This window comes from Manis javanica, chromosome 4, assembly GCF_040802235.1.
Source record: "Manis javanica isolate MJ-LG chromosome 4, MJ_LKY, whole genome shotgun sequence".
Classification (NCBI taxonomy): domain Eukaryota; kingdom Metazoa; phylum Chordata; class Mammalia; order Pholidota; family Manidae; genus Manis; species Manis javanica.
In genome coordinates, this window is record NC_133159.1 from 3,357,096 (window position 1) to 3,384,339 (window position 27,244).

The window sequence follows — 27,244 nt, forward strand, 5'->3', positions numbered from 1 at the left end:
CTAACCTGCTTATCGTTCTTACCACATATTGGAAGGCCTGGTCCGTGTTCAACCGTCATGAGCGTGGGGCCCACGGGTCCTCTTCTTTGTTAACCCACGGGCTAGGCATCGAAGCGCGAGGCCGTCTGCTGTCCAAGTGAAGTACGTGAGGGGTAGTCAGGTGTTTACTCCTAATGAATTTTATTACCAGGATGTGGCTACAGATGTGCTCATTTGGAAATAGGTGTTTGATGTTCTCTGAGACTCCAAAGCGAAGAATGGCCTTTCACCCTGACTCAGCCGAATGACCAGGGGGAAGGCATTTCACTTCTTTGCTTCTGAGCTTCAGCCTCCTCACCAGTCAGCAGGGGAAAAAAAGGAGGATGCCTGGCAGGTTAAACTCATCATACGTGTGATCACTTAGCAAGGGGCCTGGCATAGAAATGTCTTTCCTGAAAGCATAACCATTATATTATTGTTGTATTTCTGCCCAGATGATCATAACTGGTTATTAACACATGTACCATTTCCTGCAAGTTTTAATTTGGCAAGTCCTAGAAATTTCACACATAAGGCAGTGGAAGGGCCTCCAGAACAAGGCAGACATTAGAATTTGTCATTATCTTTCTCCCTGTTCCACTGGCTTTTTAGTTTCTACTTTTCAGTTATGGGCGTAATTATATATATCACATAGCCACTGTTGAAAGGTACTGCGTCAGGCAGTTTGTGTGGGGGGGCTAGGAGTGGGCATCAGGTTGATGAACCCCTCTTCTGAAGGGGCTCAGAGACTCATGAAGACCTCAGGCAAGGGCTGGCCAAAGTGGTTCGGTGTGCTGACTGGGTTGTTCTGTCCTGAGAATTGTCAGCGAGGGGGTCCCTGTGCTGACCATTTTCCCCGCTGGGTCTCAGCTTGTTCCATCCATTAGAAGAGGAAAATGAGAGCTTCCCCGTCCTTATCCCCTGGGGAGGTGGGGAGGACCTGAGCATCTGAGGCACAGCTGGTCACGGAACCCTTCCCTGCAAGGACTCTGGCCCTGCAGATACTCTGCCCAGCAGCATTCCCGCGGCGACAGGATGGGGGGGTCAGAATCTGGCAGCGCCCAGGGCCTCCTCTGGCCCTGCAGCTGCTGCAGGGTGTCCAGCCCAGTGCCCTGCTCGGTGCCTCTGGCTGGGCCTGGCCGCGTAGTTGCACCTGTCCCCACCATTCCGGCGGCCCCCTCCCACTCAGGGTGCTCTTTGATGTCACCTAGCTCCGTAGGCGTTGAATTCTCCTGACCTGGAAGATGTCATGTTTGGCCCAAGAAACAAAGACTGAGTTCTTGCCTTGGGGATTGGAGTGTGACCTGCTAGCACGCGGCTGAGAAGCTGTGGGCCTGGGTCTAGAGCACCCCCCAAGGAGTCATCCTCCTGAGGAGGAAGGAGTGAGGCTCAAGCACCTGCCTCCCTAATTTGGAAGTTTGTTCCCCCACCCAGGAACATAGCGGGGAGAGGTGCCAGCCCCTGCTTCAGAGGAAGGGTGCTCCAAAGTGAGATGAATGAAGGTCAGAGTGAAACACGAGATTAACAAAAGTGAGCTCAGAACCATCCAATACTACTGCTGATCGGATGGGCTTTGGAGCCAGAAGCTCTTATGTGACCCAAGCAATTTACACAAACTTGGCCACATAGTTTTCACTTCCGTAACTGATGACGACAGTATCTATCTTTGAGAGTTGTTGCCAGAAATAAATGGGGTAGTGCATACCTGACGATTGCTGCCGCTCATTAAGCATGGCTGAGGTCGTGAACACCACCACCGCCGCCATCACTGGCCTCCTCTCCATCACAGGAAGCACAGACACAGGATGAGCACATAGGCTTCGTGGCAGGATGCTGTCTCTTGACCGTCAGAGGGAGTGTGTCAATGGACTGGGAGGAGACCACGGTCCCTTGTTGTCCCTTATGTAGGACGTCCTTTCCAACCCTTCTCCTGCCAACTAAGTCTAAGATGGATCTTGGGGTTCCTGATGCTGGGGGGCACTCCACTGTTAGTGAGACTGAGGGTGGTCCCTGTGGCCCACTGGCAAGCTGACATGGAGCCTTAGAGAAGAAGGAAAACTAGCCCAGAGGTTTATAGCAGGTGCCACAAATTGGGCACAGGTGTATGGGAAGCTGTGGCCAGCAGGAGTCACATCACTTTAAAGAATTGGTGCCATAGCAGCCCTTTCCCAAGGGTGGGCACCATGCTGAGTTGGCCAGAGCTGTCACTGCCTGGCGGGCAGTAGGTGCTCAGTAAGTGCTTCCTGCTGAACCAGTGGGCGAAAGGATATCCGATTCAGGAAGTCCGCAGCATTCAGGCATTTTCTGCAGTTTTCTAGTGGAGCTTATCCTGTGGGCTCATGGCGGGAATCCCTCCCGACAAACAGAAACAGCCCGGAGAAGGGGCACACCGGAAGGAGCAGCCTCTTCCCTGGCCACCCGACTTTGGGTCATTTATTAGCAATCCCCTCACAAGGATCGTATTCAGCAGAGAGATAACATCTGTTTGGGAGACTGTGTCCCTGGGAGGCTGCCAGAAAAATCGTACACTCTGAAATCCTCCAGGCTGGAACACGTACACACGTTGTTGGTGATGGGTAGCCTCTGCAAAAGGGTGTCAGGATTGGGCGTCAGAGTGGAGAGAGAGGGGTGCCCAGCCATCTGGGGTGGGCGAACTCAGGCGACCAGCACCTCCACTGGGCACCATGCTGGCCCTGCAGGCTTCTCTGCAGAGCCCCTGGGGGCCTCTGTGGCTCAGCTCCTCAGGCAGGTTCTTCTGACAGCAGGGGGAGGGCCAGTGCTCTGGACCTTCCGGTGGACCTCACTGTCCTGGGGAGTCAGCCAGGGGAGCCCCCTAGTCTGCGGTCCAGGAAGGATGGAGCAGATGCGCTGTCGGGAGGAACAGTGCGGGGGCTGCAGGTGGGGATTGCTGCCAGCCTGCTTGCCTCCCTCTCTCGAGTCTGTGGATGGCGGAAGATGGTGCAGCGGGGCCTGGGGGACAGAGGGAGAGAATCTCATCCTTTGCTATCTGTGGGGGGTTGGCACACAGCTCTCAGTGGCGTCAGGGCGCCCTGCTTCTGGGGCGGCGGTCCTCCTGCCCCAGGCCTGCTGTCTCTGCTCCCTGCCCACTGCGCGCTTGCACACAGAGCACAGCCCAAGCAGTGAGGCCGGCTGTGGCCCCCCGGGACCTGGGGAAGCACAGACACTGGGCCTGGATCCTTTGTTCCTTGGAACCCCAGTGGGGGACAGGCTTCTTAGAATGCTGGAAAGAGGAAGACATTCCCCAATGATCCAGGTGCCCCCAAGTCTGCAAGGGTGTCACCCACGGCCTCCTTTCCAGCTTCCCAATGCATCCTGGGCCATCCTGGCTTCTCTGGAGTCAAGCCCTGCTCCCACTTGTAGGCCAGCTGCCCTGGGGGCTCAGAATCACTGAGCGGAATGTGCCCAGGGCAAGAAGAGAGGAGGGGCGACAGGTCCTGGGGAGTGCTTCAGCCAGAGCTTACCTGTACCAGGTGAGGGGCTCTGCAGGTCAGGAAAGGCCACAGCCACGGTGGCCCGACCCAGGGAATGGGCGAGGCCGTGGCTTGGGGGGCTCCCGGCAAGAGCGGCCCTGGAGTCCACAGCACCTGATGTGGGGAGGGGAGGCCCGAGTGCCTGTCCCAGGCAGCTGCCCAGGGCAGCCCCTTGCCGGGCGCGTGCAGGCTGCTGCACAGACAGGCCTGACTAGGCAGCCAGTGGACAGGAGCACGTCCCCGCCCGCCCTGGGCTCCTGGATTCAAGGCTCGCCCTTCTCTCTTCCAGGCCTGGCTGTCCATCAGATCATCACCATCACCGTCTCCCTCATCATGGTCATAGCTGCTCTGATTACAACTCTTGTCTTAAAAAACTGGTAAGGATCCTCGGACCCTCTGGCCTGGTAATGGGGGTCTGTGGGGTGCCCTGGGGAAGTGCACATAGAAAGGTCCTGGGTGTTCAAGCCCAGCCGCGGGTCCTCAGCCCAGGGAACGGTCTTCCCTTTGGGACCCGAGATTTGGTGCAGCCCCATCTCTTGCCACGACTGGCTCGCCTTTGCCCTGGGGTGCAGCCCCTCCCCCTGCTTTCTCTGCAGGGCACCAGTGGGCCCCACCTCCAGGACATGGCTTCTCGGGCAGCAGGTGTCTGTGTCCCGGGCAGGCGGGCAGCCGGTGCTCAGCCGGCCTCCGTATGCTTCCTTCCTCTGTAGCAATTCTGTGTCTGTTGAACTAGGTTACTGCTTTGCTCCAGGCAGCCTGTCTTTGCCTATTTCCTCCTGGAAATTGGCCTACTTTGAGGTTGGCCTTGCTGGGTATGCACACCTGCTACACCCCTGGGAAAATCGGGGAGCTGCTGGGTGACCCTGCTGCTTGAGCCCCGCGGAGGCCCGTCTGCCTGCAGCCGCTCCTCCAGCAGATGTATCTCCACGTGGCATCAAAGCTCCGCTTCCCTGCTAGAGTAGTAATATACCCAAATGCCCCCTGCCTGTGGCTAGTGATAGGGAACAGGGGGGGCTGATGGCCGGGAGCCCCCCACCCCAGCCTCCAGACAATGGAGATTTGAGAAAAGGTGGGAGGGTGGGGAGCGGCAGGACTGCAGAACACACCTCCTGCCAGCGAGGTCTGCCGAAGCCCAGCGAACCCGGGACCTGGGCATCTTCCGGGCAGATGAGAAGGACGACACTCAGCTCCCAGCTAGGCAGGGGCTGCTGGCCGGAGAAGGGGCTCAGAGGGCTGAGCCCCATGACTGTACAGCAGCAGGAATCCCACTGACCACCTGGATGAAGGAAGAGCCCCACCCCAGTGGGGACAGTGGACTCTGTGACCCTCGGGGTGATAGGTGGCAGGCCTTCTCCAGGGTTCCCCTCACATCTGAGTTTGCAGCCACCCCCCACCACACCCAGAGAGTCCTTCTGCGGAGGACCACCTCCTGGACTCCCCAGGAGGTGATGAGTGGTTCTAAGGCTTTGTGGGGATCCCCGCTTTTGCATTCATCTTCCCACCTTTGTTTATGGGGTGGGATCAGGGTTCCTCTCCCTGGGCGACAAGCCAGGGCATATCCAGGACTTCTGGGGGCAGGACTAATGAACCCTGGCCACCCACAGCCCTGCATTCCACACTGGCTGTGAGCTCAGAAGGGAGAGAGAGGGAAAGGGAACTGGTGCCAGGATGAGGTTCCCCAGACTGGGGGTTCCCCAAACTAGGGGCTCCCCAGATTTCTCCTAGCTGCCCTCCTCCGTGGGGCTGGGGCTTCCACCCATCCTTCTTGGGAACTTGGCAGAGGGCATATCTGGGGGTCTGGGGAGATCACTGTCTTCTTCAAACCCCTTGGCCAAGAAGGGTGGGATCCCCATGCCTCCCCAGGCGGCATCTGGAAGCCTCCGTGGTCCAGAGGAATGGGACATTCAGGCAGGTGTCCACGGGCACTCAGGCCAGTGCTCAGCACAGACCCGGTGGGGGGTGAAGGACGGATGGCCCAGGGTCATTTCCAGCTTGTGAGCGTGGGCAGAGGGGGCACAGAGGACACGGCGGGGGAGTTATGTAGCCCCTTCCAGGATGAGCCATCGGACCACACCAACCTGGGCACAAAGGCGTTCCCATGAGTACCACTGAGTCTGTGGGGAAACTGGGTCAGCTCCGCGGTCCAGCTGGCCTTCTGTGGCCAGACAAGGCCTGGCTCTGGGATAACGCAGCTCAGCCACTTACCTCAAAATCCTCCCTGCAATAATGGCCACTTTTAAAATTCAAATTTTGCCCAAACAATGAAAAGCTGATCGTGCTGATCTTTCTGAAGAGTCTGGAATCACCACTTAATAGTAAATGATGTGTAGCTGATGCCCGGAGACAAAGGTGCCACAGTTTCAGCCCTGAAGATGTCGGGGTGCATCTGCTGGCCCCCCACCCCCACCCTGCCCTCTCTGTCTTCCAGCTGCACCCAAAGCGGGAGCACGCGCAGGAACAGCCACCCGCGGAAGATGGCCCAGCAGGAGGAAAGCTGCCAGAACCTGACGGACTTCACCCCCGCCCGGGTGCCCAGCAGCCTGGACATATTCACGGCCTACAACGAGACCCTGCAGTGCTCCCACGAGTGCGTGCGGGCATCCGTGCCCGTGTACACGGACGAGACGCTGCACCCAGCGGGGCAGTACAAACCCACATTTAACGGGAACCGGTAAGCTCAGGCTGGGGCAGACCCTGTCTCCCAAATACCTACAAATCACGGGCGGGCCCCCAGCCCGGATCCCTGAGCCCCCATCCATCCGATGCCAGCAGCAAATCTAGCTAGAGTAACAGCCCCAACCAGACTCTTGGTTATGAGATGCTCCTTTTTATTAACCTTGTGTAATTCCTTAAAGAACACATGACCCTAAAACCACCCCTGGGAATACTGAAGGAACCCTTGAGCCAGCTTCTGGTTTATCTGATTTAAATTAAAACGTCAATAAGCTTTTTTTTTTTTTAAGTGAGCATGCACTCATCCATCATTTTGTAAACTGAAAAACAAAATTCCCCAACAGCTTAACAATGCTGGGGGGAAATAAGTAGGGCCCCTGGTGGCACTGCCCATAGTGCCCTGAAAGGCATCCTCCCAGAACCAAGCTCTGGGCACCTGGGGTGAGAGCTCATAGTCAATGTGCCCCTGTCCTGGCCATGAGGACGAGGGGTCACCCCTAAATGCCTTTTCCACTCCTCCTATCTCTGCTTTAGACCCTGTGATGTTCCTGAGATGCCCTTTACCCCGCAGAGGAGAATGGAAAGCAGGAACCTTAGAATTGTCCTCCCAAACTACTCTGCTTTCTCTCAATGGCAATTGGGGTGCTCATTGGTTGCACCCCAGCCTTCTAGAAGGCTGAGTTCACAAGATTTGGCAAAAGGATTTTCAAACCCTTTCACTGAATGTGTGTGTGTTGGTTTGGGTGGGAATCCCGGCCGACCAGTGCCCCAGGCCTGGGGGAAGGGAAGGGCGGGCTCTCAGCTGGTCACTATTGTTCCGCTTTGTCACCCTGTCTGCCCCTGTGTCCACCCTGGCCGTGCAGGGGTGGGCATGGCTGCCCTTCTTACACCCTGGCTCGGAGGGACTGGATGGGCCGGGTGCTTGCTTTTTGGCCCAAGGTAATGCTCTGTGGCTCTCCCTGGCCTGGGAAATGGTAGCCTAGTCTCAGAGGTGGCAGAATGCAGGGGCTCCGTCTCACAACTTGGGCTCTGCCTCCTCAATAATGTGCACGAATGTGTGGGATCTCTGCCCTTGGAGGCAGACACCTGAGCTTTGTGCTTGTCTGGAAAATCCAAAGACTTCAGTCTGAAATGGAAGCCCGCCTTCCGGCTTCCAGGCCGGGTTCCTTCTGTGCACGGATCCCTGAGGCTGTGGGTCCTTGGAGGCCTTCCAGGGCGGAAGGGCGCGTCAGCCCACCACAGGGAGGAGGAGGGACCCTTCCTGCTGAAGGCCAGTGGGGCCAAGCTGAGCATGACCTTCCTGGGTTCTTTCCAACTCAAGAAACCAGTTTCCTGCCGCAGGCCTGAGCCAGCCTGCCGTTGGGTACTCTGTACGAGCACATGCGAGCCCATTTCTCTGCTTGCTGCAGACCCTCTTCTTCTGATCGGCATCTTATTCCTGTGGCCTTTGTGTCTGAAAAATGGTTTGAAATATCCTGCTGACTGGCCGAAGTCTTTTTTACCTCCTGGGGGCAGGGCAGACGCCGTGTGTCCATCTTATGGTACGTACCTCATTTTTGGACATCGATTTTCCCTTTGACCTCACCTTCCCCACCCATCTCCTCCCCAGGATCCCTGGGGGCCCTTCTGGGCACGGCAGGTGGAATTCCAGTGGCGTCCCCATCCTGAATGCATGGGGTGAGCTGGGCTTGGGGCTGCTCTGTGGCAGCGGGTAGAGGCGTCCCAGGGGCAGAGCCTGTCGGACATGCAGCATCGTGCGGTCTCCGCAGGACCCTTCCGTCCCAGAGGAAGGCCTCCCTGCGTGCAGCCTGCACGGCAGGGAAATCCGTTCTTGGAAGGAGCGGCATTCATAGCTCCCATTGCCCTGCACAGGGAGAGGTGAGGGTGGCGGCCAAGTGGGCATGCTTCCCGCCTCCATTGCTTGTCTCTACATGGGGAGGGTGTGGGGCAGAATTAACATGATTCTGAAATGTAAAAAGAAGAGATAAGGAAAATGTGACAGGCAGCAGGAAGTAGAGACATCGACTCATCTGAAGCCAGGGAGCAGCGCCCAACAGGAATGTTCCACGCTCTGCTGAATGGGAACATTCCGTCTCCTTTCAGTGATATTAACTTGAATGCTAATGTTAAATTGTTTTCCTGCATGAATCTCCTGAACACTCCGGCTGCAGGCACGGGGAAGAGCATTTCACCCCCATGACTGCACATATTCTCTGTGCACAGTTGGCAGAGGCCCCCAAGGGGTTGGGGGTTGTTTTGTTTCTGTTTTTCTTTTTAATGCTAGGTTTTCTAGGGACCCACATTTTGCTCATCCGCAGACAGAATATTTTCCCCCAAATATTCCTCCTAAACATGATGGTGGGTCTCTTCCATAAGCAGAGAACCCAGGCTGGTTCTACTTACATTTGAGTCTTCTCTTATTTTCTCTCACCTTCTGGTAGGGGGATCAAGTGGAGAACACCTTTGTCAGAGTGGATGAGGGCCCCCGCTCCAGGCAGGGAGGGTGTTCCCTGGGGGCACTAGCATAAGCCTCTGAGGGCTTGGCTCGCAGGGTCTCCTGGCAGGAGGAGCCAGATGCTCTCAGAGGTACTAATGAGTCGTCAATCCCTGATTCCAGGCCTAATGAATCACGTGTTTACTCCAAACCAAGTCTCCAGTCCTCACTTCTTGTCCCAAAGCCAAAACGACCTGCTTAGCATGACGTTCAGCCAGCGGGCAAAGAAATGTGATTAGATTAGGATGGAAAGTAAGCCCCCTGTACCCCACCCCCAAAAGGCCTTTGCTGACACTGTGTGTGTAGGTGCGACGCAGTCTGTCCCCAGCCACCTGGGGGCCACATGCGCCGGCATGACCCGTCCATCAGGAACTTGGTCTGTCTGCCTCAGTGTGACTCATCTCATTAAGGCCGCAGCTGGAACTGCCTCTGGAGTTCCAACCCGGTTAGCAACGGGGGGCCTGCTTATTAGCAGCCGGGTTCCCACCTGCTTGGCCAGGCCGGGTGGTTGCCAGCATCTCGGTTAGGATTTTTAAAATGCATAAAAGAATAAGACTGACCTGGGAGATGCTGGCCCTGACATCAAAGACCTCCTCTCTCTTCGTACAAGAGCTCTGGGCTCCCAGACTTGAGGCAGACACCCGTTGTAATCCAGGAAGCCCCCACCAGTTTGGGCAGCTCCCTAACGTAGATGTTCAGATGGCAGCTCATTGGAGCATTCTGGAGGTCTAGGAACTCACACAGTCCTCCCAGCAGCCCCGACTTACAGAGGGGGAAAAATGAGGCATGGGAGGTGAAGTGACGTGCCTGGGGTCAGTCAGGGTGTAAGTGCAGGGCTGCCTGGCTCTGCCTGCCATCAGAGAGCCTCAGCCCCCAGCTTCTGTTCCCTGTTGAACCCTCGGCCCAGCCCTGAGTGGGAAGAGTTGGGTGGGGGTAGATGAAGTCCCCTTTCCAAAAGCCTCCTCATCCACATCGAGATGGAGAGGTGCAGCGCTGACTTTTTTCAGTATCAAAAAAAGTGATTTTACTTCCTCCTCTGCCCCAGAGAACCTTCCTGGCTTCATTAGCCCAGCAATCCTGCCAACAAACGGTGTTGGCGGGCTCTCCCCATGTGCCATCCCAAGTGAGGGCACCCCAGCCGGGTGCCTCCAGATGGGCCCCAGTGGACTGCGCTCTTCTCAAAATGTCCGGATCCTACTTCCCAACTCTATCCGAGGAGCTATGTCAGGATGACCCCCATGTACAGGAGGGCACGTCTTTGTCTCTGAAGAGCTTGACTCATGTGATGTGGGCCTCAGGTGGCCATGTGGGGCCTCAAGGACCACCCACAGGACTGAGTCTGAGCCTGGCTGCTCCGCCTCTTGCCCGTGGACACAAAGCATCAGCTCGCTGCAGATACGTGGACCAGGAGGGCTGTGCAAACAGCCTTGTTAGGCCTGATAAATGTTTGAAGATCCTGTTGCTGTGTGTCGGACGGACCATTCATCACCCGCTGAGAGGACAGCATTCGGATTCTGAGTCTCCGATTCTTGCAATTAATGCCTGGACATGAGCATCGAGCAGAGAATAGCCAGGAAGATGGTTCAGATTTACTAGGGTGCTTATTGTCCCTTAAATAAATAGCAATTAATACTAAAACGTTTAATTAAGGTTTAAGAGCCAGAGAGGATATTTATCTCTTGCGCAGCTGTTAAGCCACTGCAAATGCATTTTTAATGATGACACAGCAGTTTGTTACAATGTCTTGTCTGCTCATGCTGACCCCAACACACTCTGGGGACCCCAGTGTGGCCGAGTTCACTTCCCTGCCGATGTACTGTCCCCCATGCCCAGGCAAGTGGACATAGGCACCCCATCTGGGCAGACACTGGGCCCCAGTGGACTGCGCTCTTCTCAAAGCATCTGGACCCTACTTCCCAACTCCATCTGAGGAGCTATGTCAGGATGACCCCCAATTACAGGAGGGGGTCCCCAACAGATTCCAGCAAATCCTTGCCTCAGGCTACCTCCACAGTGGGGCCCTGGGCCCTTCTGCACGAGACAAAGTGCAGCCGACCTTCCAGAGCGCCAGGGAGAGGGACGTCAGACGTACACCTACCGTTGACTCTTGGGCTAATTTCCTGTCATTTTTCATGTAGCAAGTAAACTTCAGAAACCCTCATTAGTGTTCCGATCTTTGCATTTGCCAAGGCCACTTTATTCCCAACGGAGCCTGAGAAGTAATAAAATCTCTTGCATCTGAAGCAAGTGAGAAATAAATCATTTTATTATTTTCAAAAACAGACTGAAGACATAACTAATTTTAAAAAAAAGCAAGAAATGCACCTGAGCCCTTCCCGCTCTTTTCTAAAAAATGCATTAGCAGAATATCCAGCTTCTGTAATTCAAAGGAAAACACTTCTTTCAAAGCAACATCCAGACCCTTCCAGAAACGGGTCCCTCAGGCAGCCCTTCCAAACTGCAGGAAGGCAGCCCTTTCCACAGGGACTCTCACTAGCTGCTCCACGCCCCGGGGACCTGCAGGAGGAATTGGCTCTCTGCTTTGCAGCAGCGGACTCTGATGTCTCCGGCGGGGCCAGAAGAGCCAGAATCCCCTGCCAAGCAGCAGAGGGCACCAGCCTCTCCAGAGTCAGAGCTCATCCCAGATGGCATCTCTGGGATCACCTCGCAACGCAAGCTTCCCTTTGTGGCCGGGACTGCATGGACAACCTTGCCTCCGGCGTCATTCTCCAGCCAGGACGTCTGGGCCTCGCCCATCTAGCTTCCCAGCTGAAGGGATGCACGACCCCTGTGGTCCCTCTTGGGGGTTAAAACCCAGCTGAGAGGCTCACGTGCTGAGCCTTTGGGACAGGAAAACTGCAGTCCTCCCCACAAGCTGAGTGCAAGCATGGGGCCGACCTGGAGGGCCGCCCAGGTGTGTAGCCTCTGACGCCCCCTCCTGACCGGAGGCTGCCCTTGCAGGAAGTCGGTCTGGCTCTGGAGGCCATGAAGCCTGAGCCCTCCCCTCCCCTCCCCCATGCCTCTCTCCCTCAGTCACCCCGAGACAGGGGCACAGGCACATGCCCTAGGGGCCCAATCGCCCTGAATGGCCCTCTCCCTGTAGCGTCCACCTGCAGGCAGTGTGAGAACATCGCTTGAGGCTTTCGTCTTGGAGCTGAGGACAAAGCTGCTCCTACCAGATGCCTCTTAGCTTCATCGGCATTGATTTCCCCCCTGGGCCAGGCACAGAGCTGGAACCCTGGGGGAACCAAAGGTGGCCATGTCAGGCACCCTGAAACGCACGCCTGGATATGTGCCAGCACAGCCATCCTGTGCCTCAGAGCCCTAGGGCGGACGCCCTAACAGACGGCTCCAAACAGGGACTGCGGAGGGCAGGGGCTGTCCCTCAGCAGGAAGGAAGGAGTGGAGTCTGAGATCCCCACTTCTGGGGTGCTGGAACATGGAGCGGAGGCGAGACCTTCCCAGGGGGATCCAGGTGGCAGGTGTCAGAGCACTGAAGACTTACGTAGGAACACGCACGGAAAGGCTGCCCGGAAGACCCCTGGAGGTGCGGCCCGGGGGAAGGAGCCCTCTGTCCAGTTAGGGTCAGAAAGGATGGAATACAGCCAGGCAGCGGTTCTCGCAGGAAACCTCCCTTGCAGGGTGGGCAGCCAAGGGGCTTGGGGTCTGACCCTGGGCCCATCTGAGAGTGAGGAGGGGGCTGCCAGTCTTCTCACTGGGATGAGGATGCCAGCTTGAACTGGAGACTCCCCAAGTCGCAGGATTTTAGCAGTGCGTTTCTGTGGCATGAAGCGCATTCACGTGGCTGTGCCGCCGTCCCCACCATCATCTCCAGAACGTTCTCATCTTCCCAAACTGGAGCTCTGGCCCCATCCAGCAGTGGCTCCCCTCCCCTCCCCCAGCTGGCAGCACCACCCTTCTCTGCCTCTGTGGCTGTGACCCCTCTAGAGATGTCCTCTCAGTGGGATCACACAGGATTTGACTCTGCACTCTTTAACTTTCAAACATTAGGTTGCAGATAGACACAAAAGGACCATTTCTCTCTGTTTCAGTGGCTTCACTTTTTTAACAGCTCTCTGCCCAAATCCCGGAAAGTGTAGGAGGCTGGCGGGGAGCAGGGTGGAGCACAGCTGGAGGGAAATTGTGGGGGGTGGTCCAGCACCCCCCTGATGGATCCTCTGCACTCGCTATGGTGCTCCTGTCCGCAGCAGAGTGGGCTGCCGACCCAAGAGGCGCGTGGGCGTTCCCCGTAGGGCTCCTGGAGGTGTCATTTGGAGGGAGAAGGAAGGCAAAGGACTTGCATCCTGCGTCCAGACTACGGGGGATCAAAAGAGGGAACGAGCGCCCTCTCCTGGCCAGGTGGGGTGGACGTGATGCGCTAAGGCTCTTGGTGAAGGTGACAAGGACAGTGTGAGCAGGTTGCTGTCCTGCAGCCTGCAGTGTGTCCCCCACCCAGGACTCTCCCACCCTCACCCCAGAGACCATCACCCAGTGGGCTTATTTGATTCAGAAGAACCCCACACTATAGGCAGCTGAGAAAAACAGGCTGGCCTGTCATCTGGGAGCTTGTGGAACCCTGGCCACAGGCCCAGCTCAGAGGACCCGTTTCTGGGCCCAGGAACCTGTATTTCCGAATCACTCCGCCGATGCAGGAGCGGCCGGCCTGGCCGCTGGTCCTGGGAATGGCCGTGGAAATGCCCCAGCTCCCGCCGAGCACCTCCCCCCACTGCACTGTGGAATCACCCACCCCTGTGCCCTCTGTAACTCATCTCCCCCATATCAGGAGGGCACAGTAGCATTCCTCTGGACGCCATTCGAGGGCCTTATTTTCCCATGGTTTGGGAGTGCTGCTGGGAGCCTGGGTGAGAGCAGAAGGGAACAAAGCTCCACCCAAAGCTCCATCTCTGAGCCAAAGGGGCTCCAGGCCGAGCTGCGGCGCACCCCTGCTCCCCTGACCATGCTCCTGACGGCTGGAGCTCTTTGACTCGGCTGATGCCAACGCTGGGGTCCCCACATTCCAAGGTGCACACCCAGGCTGCGTTGGGGCTGCCCGTTCTTTGCAGCTGGTCCGGCCTGTGCACATGTGGATTCAGCTTCTCCCTCCACCAAGATCGCCTGTCAGGGCTTCTCCTGATACAGTCCATTCATGGCCCCCAAGCGCCGGTCTCTGAGCTGCAGCTGAGCAGTGGGTTGAAATGGGCTGCTCCGTGGCCCTGGCCATTCTGGAGGGGGTGGGCAGCTTTTGCCCTTGGCAGGGAGGAGCTGGAAAGGGGGGCAGCCTTCAGCCACCTGCAGGCTGAGGGGATGGTCCCTGAGTTAATGCATGGGGTGCCCAGCCTCCTTGGGTTAGCAGAGACTACGCCTCCATTGGCTACCATTGGCACGAGGCCCTGGCCCACTTCACGTCCCGGGGACTCCCAGGGGGGTCGCACCCCCAGTGACCAGGTCTGGTAGACGCTCTCCGTGTTCTGAGGACACCGGTGGCTGCTGGCCGGGCAGCTGGGCAGCCTGGCAGCCGGGCCTGGCCACAGAGGCTCAGAGAGGCTGCCTTGCTGGCTGCCGTTTAATCTCTTTTTGTTTTCTTTCCACACAGGATTCCGTTGGTGAACCTGTAAAAAAATAAAATTACAAAAACACACAAAACCTAAAACTAGACTATCTAAGGGGGAGGGTCCCCACACCTGCCACTTCTGTTTGCTGGTGGGGACCTCAACGACCAGGACGCTATAGGCCAAATATATTTTTATAAAAATGCTCACGCCTACGGGGGGCTGCCTTCTCCCAGTGTTCTCTTTGGAGAACGGAAAGAGGACAGACCAGGAGGACCTGGAGGCAGACAGGGACGGAGGCCAAGCAGAAAGGACAGAAGGATGCACCCGGAGCCTGGGATTTGTACTACGATTCTGAATCTGTGCCAATAATACCATTATGTGCCATGTACTGACCCGGAAGACGTGGGGACAAAGCCGAAGCCAAGCGGACCACGTGTAGAAACCCTACAGAAAACAGGGGTGGGAGTCTCTTCCGACAGAGTCACTATTTCTGGTTAATATACATATATATATATACATACATATATATATATATATATAAATACACACAGACACACACACACACTTATTTTGTACTGTAGCAATTTTTGATGATCTTCAATGTTCCTTTTTAAAAGAAATGTGTTATCGGTTACAAAATCTGATTTATTTAACATGCTTATTAGTACGAACAGAATAAACTGATGTTTTCTACTTTGGCAACTCACACACACACACACACACACACACGTCATGTGCACACACAAACACATATGCATATATTGGAAACACAGTTCCACGAGTGAGCATATTCTATCTGGTGACCCTGTACCATTGCCATCTTCCCTGGGGACGGCCTGGACCTACGCAAAGAGATCCTTAAGGGGCACATCTTGCATTTGCTGGGTATTTAGTGAGTGGCACCAGATGTGTGATACACTATCTTGGGGCAGAATTAAGAATGCCATGGCTTTATATACATACATATGTATACATAGATATATATATACACTCATAAATACGATCTTTTTTTCATGTAATTATTTGAAGAAGCTACCTAGCAGCCATGCGCACCTTTGCGTAGCCGGCTGCTTACAAACGGGCCTGAGTGTCATATGGGGGATGTAGGTGGATTCTCGGGCATCTTTGTGTTAGACAAGCATAGACTGAATTAAAGAAATTTTCCAGTTCCAAAAATTAAAGGAATATATCCTTATAATGCGTGTGCGTATGTCAGAGCAGAACTCAGAAATATACGAGGACCCCAGTGTGTTTGAAAAGGAGAAATGATTCCACGTGTGTGGAACCCAGCCAAGCTGTGTTCCCCACCCACCGGTGGGCAGGGGTGGCCTGCTGGTTCTTGAACCCCAGCATAACTTTGCAGCTTGGTGGCAAAGTCACTCTCTTGTCAGCTCTTGTTGGCCAACATTTGTGTTTTACCATCAAGAATCCTACTTTGGAGATTCCCAGTGGAAATAGTGTGCCTAGACTGGAGTCTTATTGCAGAGAATCCTAACCACATATCATTTAAAATACTGCCATGTCCTGGGTGGGCAGCTCTGCGCTCCCCACATTATAAGGGCATCCTGGTGCCCTTTTGTTCATCAGTAGGGGCCTCTGTAGGGCATGTGAGGGTCCCTCTGAGCCTCTACCCCACCAGAGGACATTTCCTCCTTAGGGGGTCCCAGGTGGGCATGCGTGGCCTGTCTCCTGTGAATGGTCTGTGCAGCTTGGATTTCGCCAGTTGGGTGCCTGAAGCAATCTAGTGAAATGCATGTAGACCAGGTTAAAAGGCTGGGCCAGACCATCCTCTGCAGCCCTGGGGTGACCTTCTGGGTGGCTCAGTGAACCTCTTGGCTTTCTGGATTTTGGAGTCTGTTCGCAGCATCCCACCATGGTTGCATCTCAACCCCCAGTGCCCGGTCTTTACATTTGCTTCAGCTTTTTTGTCCACCAGAAAGCATGTGGATTGGTGAGGCCCCTGCATCTGTGGCTACCTCCATCTCATCCTTTCAGTGAATCTGGAATGCCACCAACCTGGGCCCCGCTGGAGCGGCACACCTACCCGTTGCCTGCCCACAGACCCTTGAAGCTTCCAAGCAACTGGCTGGGCTTTGGGGAACCCTGCTGTGCAGTCGAGTCCATTTCCAGGATTATCACATCTCATCTTCATCCACTTGGTGTCATTTATTTGGTTGAAATAAAGGGTGCAATTACTTTCTTTTACAAGTCCTGAGTGCTAGGGGAAGACACTCCAGGCATGGCCAGGAAAGCTTCCCCATCCTTTTCCATGGGGCTCAGATGTCAGCGGCATCCCTGACAGCACCAGGCCGTGTGCCTACCGAGTCTTCCTTCCCAGCCCCAGCTGGCTCATGCACAGTGCGGAAATGTAGGGACCCCTGGGGCACGGTGGATGGTTCCTTGTGTTCAAAATTAGCATCCTTCTTGCGTGGGAAGCAGAGGCCACATAGGAGGGGATGCCTCCTCCCAAGGCTTCTGCTCCTTCCCAATCCTGAGTTTGGGTGTAGTTTTTGTTCTGGGTTCTGCTCCCAGATATTCACCTAGTCCTGAGTAAAGCATTTTAAACTCAGAGACCTGGGTTTACCAGTAAGTCCCACTAACTGTCTGAACTTGACCACCAGGAATTCAGTAAATGCTCCAGGGATCTTGCGGTCTCTGAGCACTGTTTGCACAAATAAGGGGCTCTTTCTCAGCCACATTTCAACATCATCAGACAGAACCTTCCAGAACCAGATGGGCTTTGGGAATATAGTGCATGGATGTCCACCACCATGTGTTGTGTTAGAAAATGAACTCTTCAGAGCCCTGACCCCCCACCTTGCTTGGCCTATTGGCAGTTGCCCATGGAGAGATCCCCTCTCTTTTGCTGCCTCTCCCAGTTGGCCCAGCACCGTCAGGGGCTCAGGAAGCTGGCCAACCCCAGTCTCTCGGATGAGACAAGGAACCAAGCTCAGGTTCAGGACTGGCACCGGCAGCCCTTTCACGGTCAGGCTGGACTTCCTGGCGGCTTTCATTTCAAAAAGGCATCTGTACACACCTCTTCTTTGTCCCTATTTTGACATTGTCACCCACTCATCAGGGAGGTCTCAGCATAGTGAGTGCGGACACTCGGCTGGGCTATGGCCGCCTCCTCCCCAGAGTCGTCCACCAGTCACAGTTGGAGAAGGTGCTGGGCCTTGAGTTCTGTCGAGATTCCCAGGCCGCTCTTGTCTCACCATGCGCATTCTTTAGGAAAACGCCGCTCCTGAGAGCGCGGTGGCTCATGGTGATGAGCTGGCCACCCCTCCCTCTGCTTAGTCAACCAGAGCTTGTGAACCTCATACAGGGAGGAGCAGGGTGGACCCAGTCCCCTCCTCTTGGGGTTCCCATCAGCTCTGAGAAGCGGCCAGTACGGGAGAGAGGCAGGAGCCATCAGGGTCTCTTTGTCTTTCCGCCGCTGCCATCCTCTCCTAATGTGAGATCCCCACTTGCTTCCTGAGGGTGGGTCTGGGTTTAAGGCGTACTGAGAGCTCCCGGAAGAAAATGCCAAGCAGCGCTGAGAACAAGATGCCCCCGTCATTACACGCTGTTCCGCCTTGTTTTCCACCGACCCCCTCCGCCACCGGACAAGGAGTGGCAGCTCAGGGGAAGCGGAGAGGCAGGGCCAGCAGGAGGGCCACCCTCTGGCCTGATCAGTCCCTCTCTGCATGAACCCGTTCTCATGCACCTACCCCATTGTCAGGTCACCATTAGGTCAGCAGGTCTCAAGGAGGACAAAGGAATTCAAGGACTAGAGCTGCAGCCTGCAGGGTCCTGTGGTGCCCAGTGAGCACCCTCCCTCCTGGGAAGAGAAGGCAGCTGCCTTTTCAAAAGTTCACCCTCCACGCTGCTCACACATAGCGAGGCACTTCTTAAACGACATCTGCTTTGAAGTAAGCAGTTATTCCCAAACATGCCATGATTCATGTAATTTTGGAATGGTTATTTTCGTACCGTTCGTCAATTTGCTATGCCATACTGTTTTTTTGATGGTTTGTTTTCCAGTGTAAATAGCACAGCCCACATAAATGAGCCGAACTCTCACCATCTGAGAGTCTTCGATTTTTCTTCCTGACTTATCTCCATAGATGTGCTCCCAGCTCTGCAGACAAACGTGTCCTTCCTCCCCCACCCTGAACCACGGTTTGTGGGTTAGTTATGTGCAGGATTATTCACGGGATTTCCAGCCAGGTCTTAAATGACTGACATTTTGAAATATGCTCCCAGCCCTTTCTTCCAAAAAATGTGGAGCCTGCACAGTTTTGCCTTTCATAGGGTTTGCGTTTGACTGTAAGGAGGGAGTAAAGAGAGGTGCAGGCAAAGATTCGTTATCCCTTAGATCCCCCCAGCCTCCAAACACAAGGGAAGTCTGAGCTGCTTTTGATATCGGGGTGATTCCAGAGAGATCTCAGCCAGCAAGGAAGCTGTCTCTGATCTCTGGAGTTTAAATCCATCACTGTGTGGGCAGGCCATCCCGGCTGGGGACAGTGGCTCCGCATCATCTCCCTTTATGCCAAAGGGCCAGTGGAAGCATTTGCATTTTATCAGAGGAGGGATCCCCCCAGAACAGACAGCCGGGCTCTGATGTGCTTGCACTTCCTCCTCGATCCCACTGCACTTTGGTGTGAGGGAGTTAAACATGCAGGCTGCCACTGATGAGAAAGTTGTGCATGAAGTGACACCAGAAACATAGAAGCAAGAGGCAGGATGCTGTGAGGTCACAGCCCTGCAGGGCAGTAGTGCACGGACAGCAGTGGGCTGGGGGCGAGAGTTTTCTCTCCATGGATCCCCAGATATCACGCAAGCCTGCACGTGCCACTCGTAAATGCACACCTCACGGCCAATAGCAAAGGTACCTGAAGAAAATAGTCAACATGGTCATAACCTGTGTCTGTGTTGGGGCTCCAGTGCATTTCCCACTTGATGGATTCCCCGCTAGATGCTCCCCGAGTCACTGAGCATGGAATCCGGAGAGTTGTTTTGAATGAATCCGTAAATCTAAGTCGTATATGGAACCGTCTCGGCCAGAGAGGCATGGCATAAACTGGACCGACCTGGCCCTCCTGGGACATGGGATTGTAAGCACTTAAGGTGGAAGTAGTTTAAACAGCTGGTGAGGAGCGGGGAAAGATCAGTAGGTGTTCAAATGGCTACGGGTATCTCTTCCATGTAGGTTGGAATCAGAACACAAATACCACAGATAGTATAAATTAAATGGGATGCTATAATAAACCAAGAAATTTGCTAGGACACCCCCTGGGGCTGCATTAACTGTTGCCAATATCTTGAATCTCCCAGTGAAACATCTGCTGAATAATGTGTGGCAGGAATAAATGCAGATGGGACCGGACGGTAGGAAATTCTCCTTCATGAAAGTTAATTAGCTTTGTCCTAAGTGATCACTCTTAAAATAGACTTATCTGGAGACCTGGGGTTTTGTGCATTAAGCACCCAAATATTTGCAACACCAAATAACCACTGCCTAAAAGCCTCATTCTTATGTGACCATAAACTCAGCTGATCACACGGGCTAGCTGTTGTCAGATTTCTGAAATTCTCCAATAAGACAATTTAGCGATGCTGTTTATAGCTTTGGGTTGGCGAACTGTCGGTTAATGTCAGTCTTGCTGAATCTGGCAAGCTGCTGCTACTAGAGAATCAGGGAAGACTTTGGCCATGGAAAAGCGAGAGCATTCTGCTGTCCCGTACCAACATGTGCCATGGAGACTTGCAGCCACTGAAGCCCTTTGAGGACCCCCATGGACGTGTTTCAGATCATTGTGGTAGACACCACAGGGTGCGCACCCCTACCCCCTCCTGGACCACTGCTCCATTTCCCAAGAGATCATCCATCTGTCCCACTCCTCAGCCAGGCCAGAAGGGACAGCAGAGAGCCACTGGGACACCCCAAACCCAATTCCCACCCTGTGAGGACTGACTGGCCTAGGAGACGAGGGCTTTGCTGAAGTCTCAGGCTGTTATCGTCCACATAAGGGCATAGGGGCAGGCTGATCGATCACCTTGTTCCTGACAAGGTTCTGTGTGACAGCTACTGCCACCAGACAGAATGTCCCCTCTGCCTCCAAAGTATTTGGGGCTGTGCACTGCACTCCATATTATCTCCTCTCATGCATGTGGATTTCTAATATCAAGTCATGTGACTTAAGGTCTACAAAGCAACATGAGTGTAGTTTTCTTCGGTTACAGCAAGTAAACATGAATGTACAGGAACATTCTGGAGAGGAGGGTCTCTAAGATGCTCTTAAGTGTGATGTGACTTCTGCACAACCGTTCTCCCAGGATAGGGCCTTGAACTGGGAAACTGGGTTTGAAAAGTCGAGGGAATTACAGAGCTGGCATTTGGCCACACTCTCCTTGAATCGAACTGCCGTGACCTATGCACACTTTTTTTGGTTTTGTTTTGTTTGCTTTTCACTTGCATTTGGATGGCTTCCTCAAAGCCAGAGGCGGATGTCTCTTAGCAAAGTTGGTTCTCAGTCAACTGGCCATAAAATCGATCCTTAAAGACGAGTTCCAAGCCCGAGATGGCAAGGAATGGCTTGAGATTCAGCAGTGTTTTGGAGACCTTCACATGTGGCACGGATGAGTGGGAAGACAGAGCCATGTACATCATTCACTGCCCCCTGAGCCACTTGCCACCCAGGGGAGGGGGAGGGAACTTGCAAAGTTTTGGAATGAAGTGTTGAAATCTGGGGAAACACAGGGCCAGTTTTGGGCGCCCGATAATTGTTTTCTTAACAGCCACAGAGATTTTCTTTCCCCTCTTCTGGCAACCTCGTCTGGATCATTCCGCACAAGGTGGCAGGTGCTAGGGCCTAGAGCACCATTAGCCTTCAGCTAAAATCATTCACAGGAAAAGGAGAACCGCAGAGCCTCCCCTGTGCTTTAATGACATTGTTGATAAAGTTTCCTTGTGGTTGATGGATTGCTTGACAAGAGATTCATGGGGCTGAAACTCAAGTTTTCAGTTCCTTTGCACGTGTGTATCCAGTGAGGGGCTCCTCAACTACGAGTTAAACCTGGAAAGTCTTAAACTGGATGTTGGAGGAAGTAGAAGGCATGCATTTATGATATCTTTAATTTCTTTTCCTTTTTTTTCCCCAGAAGGAATACTTATTTACTGCAAAATGTTTAGAAAATACCAATATGCAAACAGAAGGCAAATAGCTGAGATCCTTCTTTTGTTGTTGAATCCTGTGGAAACCACTCATCAAATTCAGAACTAGTGAGAGGGCAAGTTGCAGAGATCCCCCGCGGCTAGCGCCCTCCACGAATCTGGCTCAATGTCTGTTTTATGAAAAGGAAGTCCGACCGTTTGGATTTTGTTTTCACATCATTGGTGTGGCCACTGGACACATGTGGGCGTTAGGGTGGCATAAACAGAATACACAGAAACACCCAGATTATTGGGCAGATTTCTCACCCTGGGCATCTATCTGAGAGTCACACGTCTGAGAAACAGGATCCGTTCCCATTCTCACACTCCCTAGCGTATTTGAAAAACACTTGAATTCACCAGGTCTAATTTTATCAGTTTAAAGAGAGGAGGCCATGTCTCCCCTCTCCTGTCCAGCTCACCCATGGAACCGAAACTCACACGCCATGTACCTGACCCACAGGACCAGAAACTTCATAGCAAAGGCCCCAGGGGCCTATTTTCACAGGTTTTAAGTTGAATGTTTCAGAACTTTATTTTTCCCTGCTGACTCATGTATAGTAAAGCTGGGTTTATTTTGATTTTCCTAAATTATTTTCTGATACAATAAACTGTTAACTGTTTATTTATACTTTTACATGGAGCACTGGTTATTTTTCAAGAGAAAAACAAAAGCCTCTCTGTTTTAAGTGTTATATATATATATATATCTATACCACAGTTGTTCTTATAGGCATATTTATATATCATTCTTCTTGGGAGCGTTAAACTATTGCAGTTTACTGTTGTGTTTTTCTTTAAATGCATATCAAAATCATGTTAATAAACGACACAATATATTTGGGTGGGTAGATGGGGCTGGGTGTGATTTCCATACAGGTGAACTTTTATTCCAGATTTTTTTAAGTTGTTTCTGTATTTCAGAGCTATGTATTTGGAGAACATTGTAAATGGAACACTTATATCAACTTTCCTGTGTGTATTTAGTACTCTTATGTTGCTATTAAAAAAACATAACATAAAAAAACACATGCGAGAAGCATCACCATGAATTCAAGCCATGACCTCAAAAGGGCTTTTTAAAAACAAAATGTTTGTTCATTTATTTTTAAACAGTTTTGCCTGAGACCTCCTGTATGATGACGGGCATTCACGTTTCTATGCCGTATTCGCAGATTCTAAGATTTCTTCCCTGAAGCATCATCATTACAAAGCAGGGCCTTCCCAGGTCAACAATGAAGAGAACAGTTGGGTCCCCTGTGTCAGTCCTGAGGTTGGGTGTCTGCGCATCGAGCAGCTGGATGGAGGGTCCCACTGTGGTCCCCCCTGAGACCACAGTGCCCACAGGAGCAGGCTCGGGGGGTTCTCGCTGTGCTCTGAGGGTCCGTCTGAGTCCAGCTTGCGTCTGCAGAGGAAACTGCCTCCTGGGGAAAGGATGGGCCCCAAGCATCTAACCGTGGGCCTGCCCCACAGCCCGAGATCCCCAAGGCCTTCCATTACCCAGGCTGGGAACCCAGGAGCACCCAGAAGTCACAGAGGGCAGGGGACAGGCTCACATAAGGCTGATTCTGTGAGGGCAGCGCCCCGGCACCAGCCCAGCTGTTCTTAACCAGCAGTGTTTGGGCCCCAGAGAACATCTGAAAATGTCTAGATGGGGGGCCGTGTGGGGTGCTACTTGACTGTTGGGTAGAATCTGGGGGTGCTGCTATACATCTTTGCATGCACAGAATGGCCCCCCAAGACACAGAATTACGCAGCCCCAACATTAATAGTGCCGAGGTTGGAAAACTCTGCTCTTGGCCTTTAGGGGATGCTAGACAGAACTTCCCTCTGGGGGTAATCAGGGGTCTTGCTCCCCCTGCCGCAGATTTCACGGTGAATCCCTGGCCTCGGCTGCTGAGGCTTCCCTGCCCTTGGGCCCCCTGGCTCGGCACAGTCTGAGGAAGCAGGGCCATCAAGGCAGCTTTTCAGTAAAGCCGAGCTGCCCAGACCTAGGGCTCTGCATCTGCTGAGCACCTTTCAACATGTCTGATCTGTTCTCACATATTGGGAGTTACTTGGACATATCACCAAAATCACACGCATCAGTTGTCACATTTAACAGACAGGACAGACCAAGCCGCCATGAGGAAACACGGACCAGCCTTGGAGAGACAAGAGGGAAGGAGCAGGCAGCCGCTGTCCACCACAGAGTCGACCGCCCCTCAGGACCCCAACCCAAGGCCTGCAGAGCTGGAAAAGTGAGGTCTCAGCCATCTTCCCTTAGAAAGAAAACACACGCAAAGGAGCAGCTGTGCCAATGACTGCGGGCATCTTTGCAGATATGAATCTGCATCTTTCCCCCAGTTAGCTCAGCAGAGCAGGTGGCACTCTGTCCCCACCCCCGACCCCATGGCCACTGCTGAATCCGCAGACAAATTACATGGCTCCTCACCCAGCACGTAGGACCTGCGGGGACATAGAGCTCCTGTTCTGCCTCAGAATGGGGGTGCCTTGAATTTCCTTTTCCTGCACACCGGGAAGCTTCCTTGCCTGAGGCTGTGAGGGCAGATGGCTGGAGTGACCGCGGGCTCCCCCGGGGAAAGCCCCTCCTGCATCAGTGCAGGGTATAACGCCCCGAGACCCATTGATGAATGACATGCACAACTGTCTTTAACAAGCAGAATAAACAATACCACTTTGGTCATTTAACTGATTTAAGCAAATCAACAGCCTGGATGCCATTAAAACAAACTCAATTTGCTCACCAGTGAAAGGGGGAAATTGGGATTCTAGTATCCATTTGCTACTGCATAGAGCTCCTGTCTCTGAACGGAAACCAAGGAAATAAATGTCCAGTCCCAATATGGCTGAGTGCACTTGGCAGAGCAGAGCGGGATGGGCTTCCAGATATGCTAACACAGCAGAAACGTCTAATGCTGGACAAAGGCTGGAGGGGCTTCCCTGCAGCCACCGGAAGGATGGGCTGAGTGTTGGAAGGGTGAGGCACGTTACACAGCATCTCTTTAGAACCTGTAGGGAAGACAAAGAAGGTGGGGAAATATGTTTGCAGGGACCTGGGGGTCCCCGCACACTTCCCACAACAGGAAGCTGATTGTTGCCTAATAGTCCAAGGTGCTCACTGGGCCTGCTGCAAAGCCAGGCAAACATGACCGAGGTTAGGAAATCCTAGTCTACAAGGCTGGCTGTAATGAGGTGCTCATTTTGCTTCCTAGCAAGAGCCTTTAAACAAATGTGTCTCCTGCACTTTACTGCTGGGCATCAACTCCCGAAGCAAGATTGTGGGTCTAGAAAGAAGAGCCAGGGGAGGTTTTACTCTTCCCCTGCCCACAAGGAGACGTTTGGCACCACCTGGAGACACTTCGCATTGACAGCTGGGAGGGGAAGGCTACTGGCATCCAGTGCAGAGGCCAGGGCTCAGCTACACCCCCAGTAGGTGCAGGACGGCTCCTCTGGGCAAAGCCCGGCCCGGCCCCAGTGCTAACAGTGCGGACATCGAGAAGCCCTGCCTCAGGGAAGCTGGTCTTTACCTTTCCTCTGTAGGGGGTGATTCTGAGTAGATGGGGTGTTGATCATCCGAGACCCCATGGCCGGCTCTGGACGGTGGGGCCAGCGTGGTGTGGGCTGCCGTGGCTGGCTCTCAGGACCGACCACCGCATCTTCCCTCAAACCGCAACTTGGCAGGGAGATAGCAGCTTCCTGGGAAGGGAAACGTGGGCTCCTTTTCTCCTGCTTCTTTGGTTTTTGCTTTTTAACCTGGGTTCTTGGTTTGCTGTGGCACCAAAACGAAGTACCACGAACCAGGTGGCTTGAACAACAGCGACTCATTGTTGCCCAGTTCCGGAGGCTGCCGTCCGATGCAAAGTGCTGGCAGGGCCGTGCTCCCTCCAGGGGTAGGTCCTGGGTAGGGGTGTGGTCCGGGCCTCCCTCGGGGCTCCTGGTGTGACAGCTCTGGGCTGTGGCAGCATTGCTCCAGGCCTCCCCTGGCACTGCCCCTGTGTGCATGTCTGTGTCCAAATTTCCCCTTTTGATAAGGACATGGGACATTGTGGATCGGGGCCCCACCCTGCTCCAGTGTGACCTCATCATGACTTACGAGAGCTGCAGTGACCCACTTCCAAACAAGGTCTCATTCGGAGGTATTGGGGCTAGGACTTCAGCAGGTGGACTTTGGAGGACACAGCCGGACCCAGAGCTGAGGAGTCCGACTTAGATGCCAGCAGTGGTCCACAAACCCGCTCTGCCTTGCTTTGTTCTGTGCCTACCCTTCTAAGAAAGAGCGGGGGGATGGGGACCCGGAAGAGGAACCCAGAAAGGAGGTTCTGGTGCCTTTGCTCCTCCCACCTCTCCAAAGCCAGAGGCTGGTCCCAAAAAAGACGGAACGGCACAGGCACGGCCTTGAGTTCTGAGGCAGCTGGGTTTCTAGCTGGAGGCCCAGCTGGGCTTCCCAAGAAGCAGCTTCCCTTTAAGGTGAGTGTCCCCAGAGGAGGGCTTTTGTTCTGGATTCAGGTTGTCAGATAAAGGTGAGGAAGCTTCCGCCATTACCTGCAGTCATAAAACCTGAGGGGCCCTGAGTACTTCCTTGCACGGGGAGCAGCTGCAGATGCGGAGGCTGGTCTCTTCCTCCCCGTTGTGCACCTGTGATCCCTCTTTCTGTTTCCCTTCCTCCGCAGAGTTCCTAGCCTGCTGTCTGTCTCGTGCACACCCTGCCCTCAGCACCTGGAGTCCACTCCTTCGGGTCTGCTGCACTGGTAGGGGGAAGGGCTGCTGGTGCACACGAGACGCGCCTCTGGCCGGGTTGCCTCGTCACCAGCAGGTTTCCCAGTGCTTCTACCACCCCTCTCCCCTGGAAAGCATCCAGACCTGAAAAGGACCCTTTCTGCGGACTGCCCGGACCCTGTGCTGCATGTTCCCACTCCACAGCACTCTGTTTCCCAGTTGTTCAGCTTTGAACGTAGCTGAAAGGATGGAGCAAAACCTCAGGGGTTTGAGGCTGTGGTTCCAGGCTTGCAGGGATTCTGGGAGTGAGCCTGAAGGTGCTAGAGCTCGGGGAGGAATGGGTGGTGTGGGGAAGCCATGCCTCAGCCCAAAAGCAAGTCTGCGGCATTTGTCCTGCTCTGAGGCCCTTGGCTCTGCCAAATGCATGCAGGGTGTCACCAGAGCTGTTCTTGGTGCTGAACATGCGGGGGTGGGCCCCTGGGTTCTCGCTGGCTTGATAGCATTTCTTAGAAGAACCCGTGTAGACAACTGCTGATAGTTTTAGAGACAGTCACCAAGTATGATGTTTGGGAGCTCTTCTCCACAATCAAGAACTTCTGGAAAATTGCAGGATAATGAGTTTTTGATGCTAACACTGACTGAGCTGTGAACATGGGCTAGACATTCCCAGGACCACAGACCACCTCCAACTCAAGAATTCCAGAAAGCTTGGCAGAGTTTGTCATCCCCAAAACCAGCTGAGTCAGCAGGGCACCCACGGGCTTTGAGGAAGCCTCAGCTTTATTCCATTGCAGTTGTGCATCGAGGTAGTCCAGTCTGTGGCTTGAGTTCCCTCATATCTTCCCCATGTTGCATGGGGCTCCCAATCTGTTAGACATGTCGGGTTATGGAGGAAAAATAGTAATGAGAAGTTATGATGAGCTGAGCTTTGCTTTTCCCGCGAGAAAAGAGATCTCCCTGCAGTCATTCCAAGACTGAGGCAAGCAGCTAACTCCTGACACCGGGCCCTTGCCAGGCTTTGCTCTCAGGCGCTGTGGGTGAATAATGGTCTGGGTATGAGCTGCCCTCAACCCAGGTCCTCATAAATGATGACATTATGCAG

General features: G+C 53.9%; 1 protein-coding gene across 1 annotated transcript in view; it reads left to right on the plus strand.

The window, feature by feature from the left end:
• Nucleotides 1-22,452, plus strand: part of AJAP1 (adherens junctions associated protein 1) — a 120,344-nt gene extending 97,892 nt beyond the window's left edge. The window contains exons 3-6 of the mRNA XM_037000136.2: nt 3,799-3,886; nt 5,938-6,180; nt 7,592-7,723; nt 14,270-22,452. Of these exons, the coding sequence (XP_036856031.1) occupies nt 3,799-3,886; nt 5,938-6,180; nt 7,592-7,664 (404 nt within the window). The 3' untranslated portion in view covers nt 7,665-7,723; nt 14,270-22,452. The remainder of the gene's footprint in view (nt 1-3,798; nt 3,887-5,937; nt 6,181-7,591; nt 7,724-14,269) is intronic.
• Nucleotides 22,453-27,244: the final 4,792 nt, after the last annotated feature.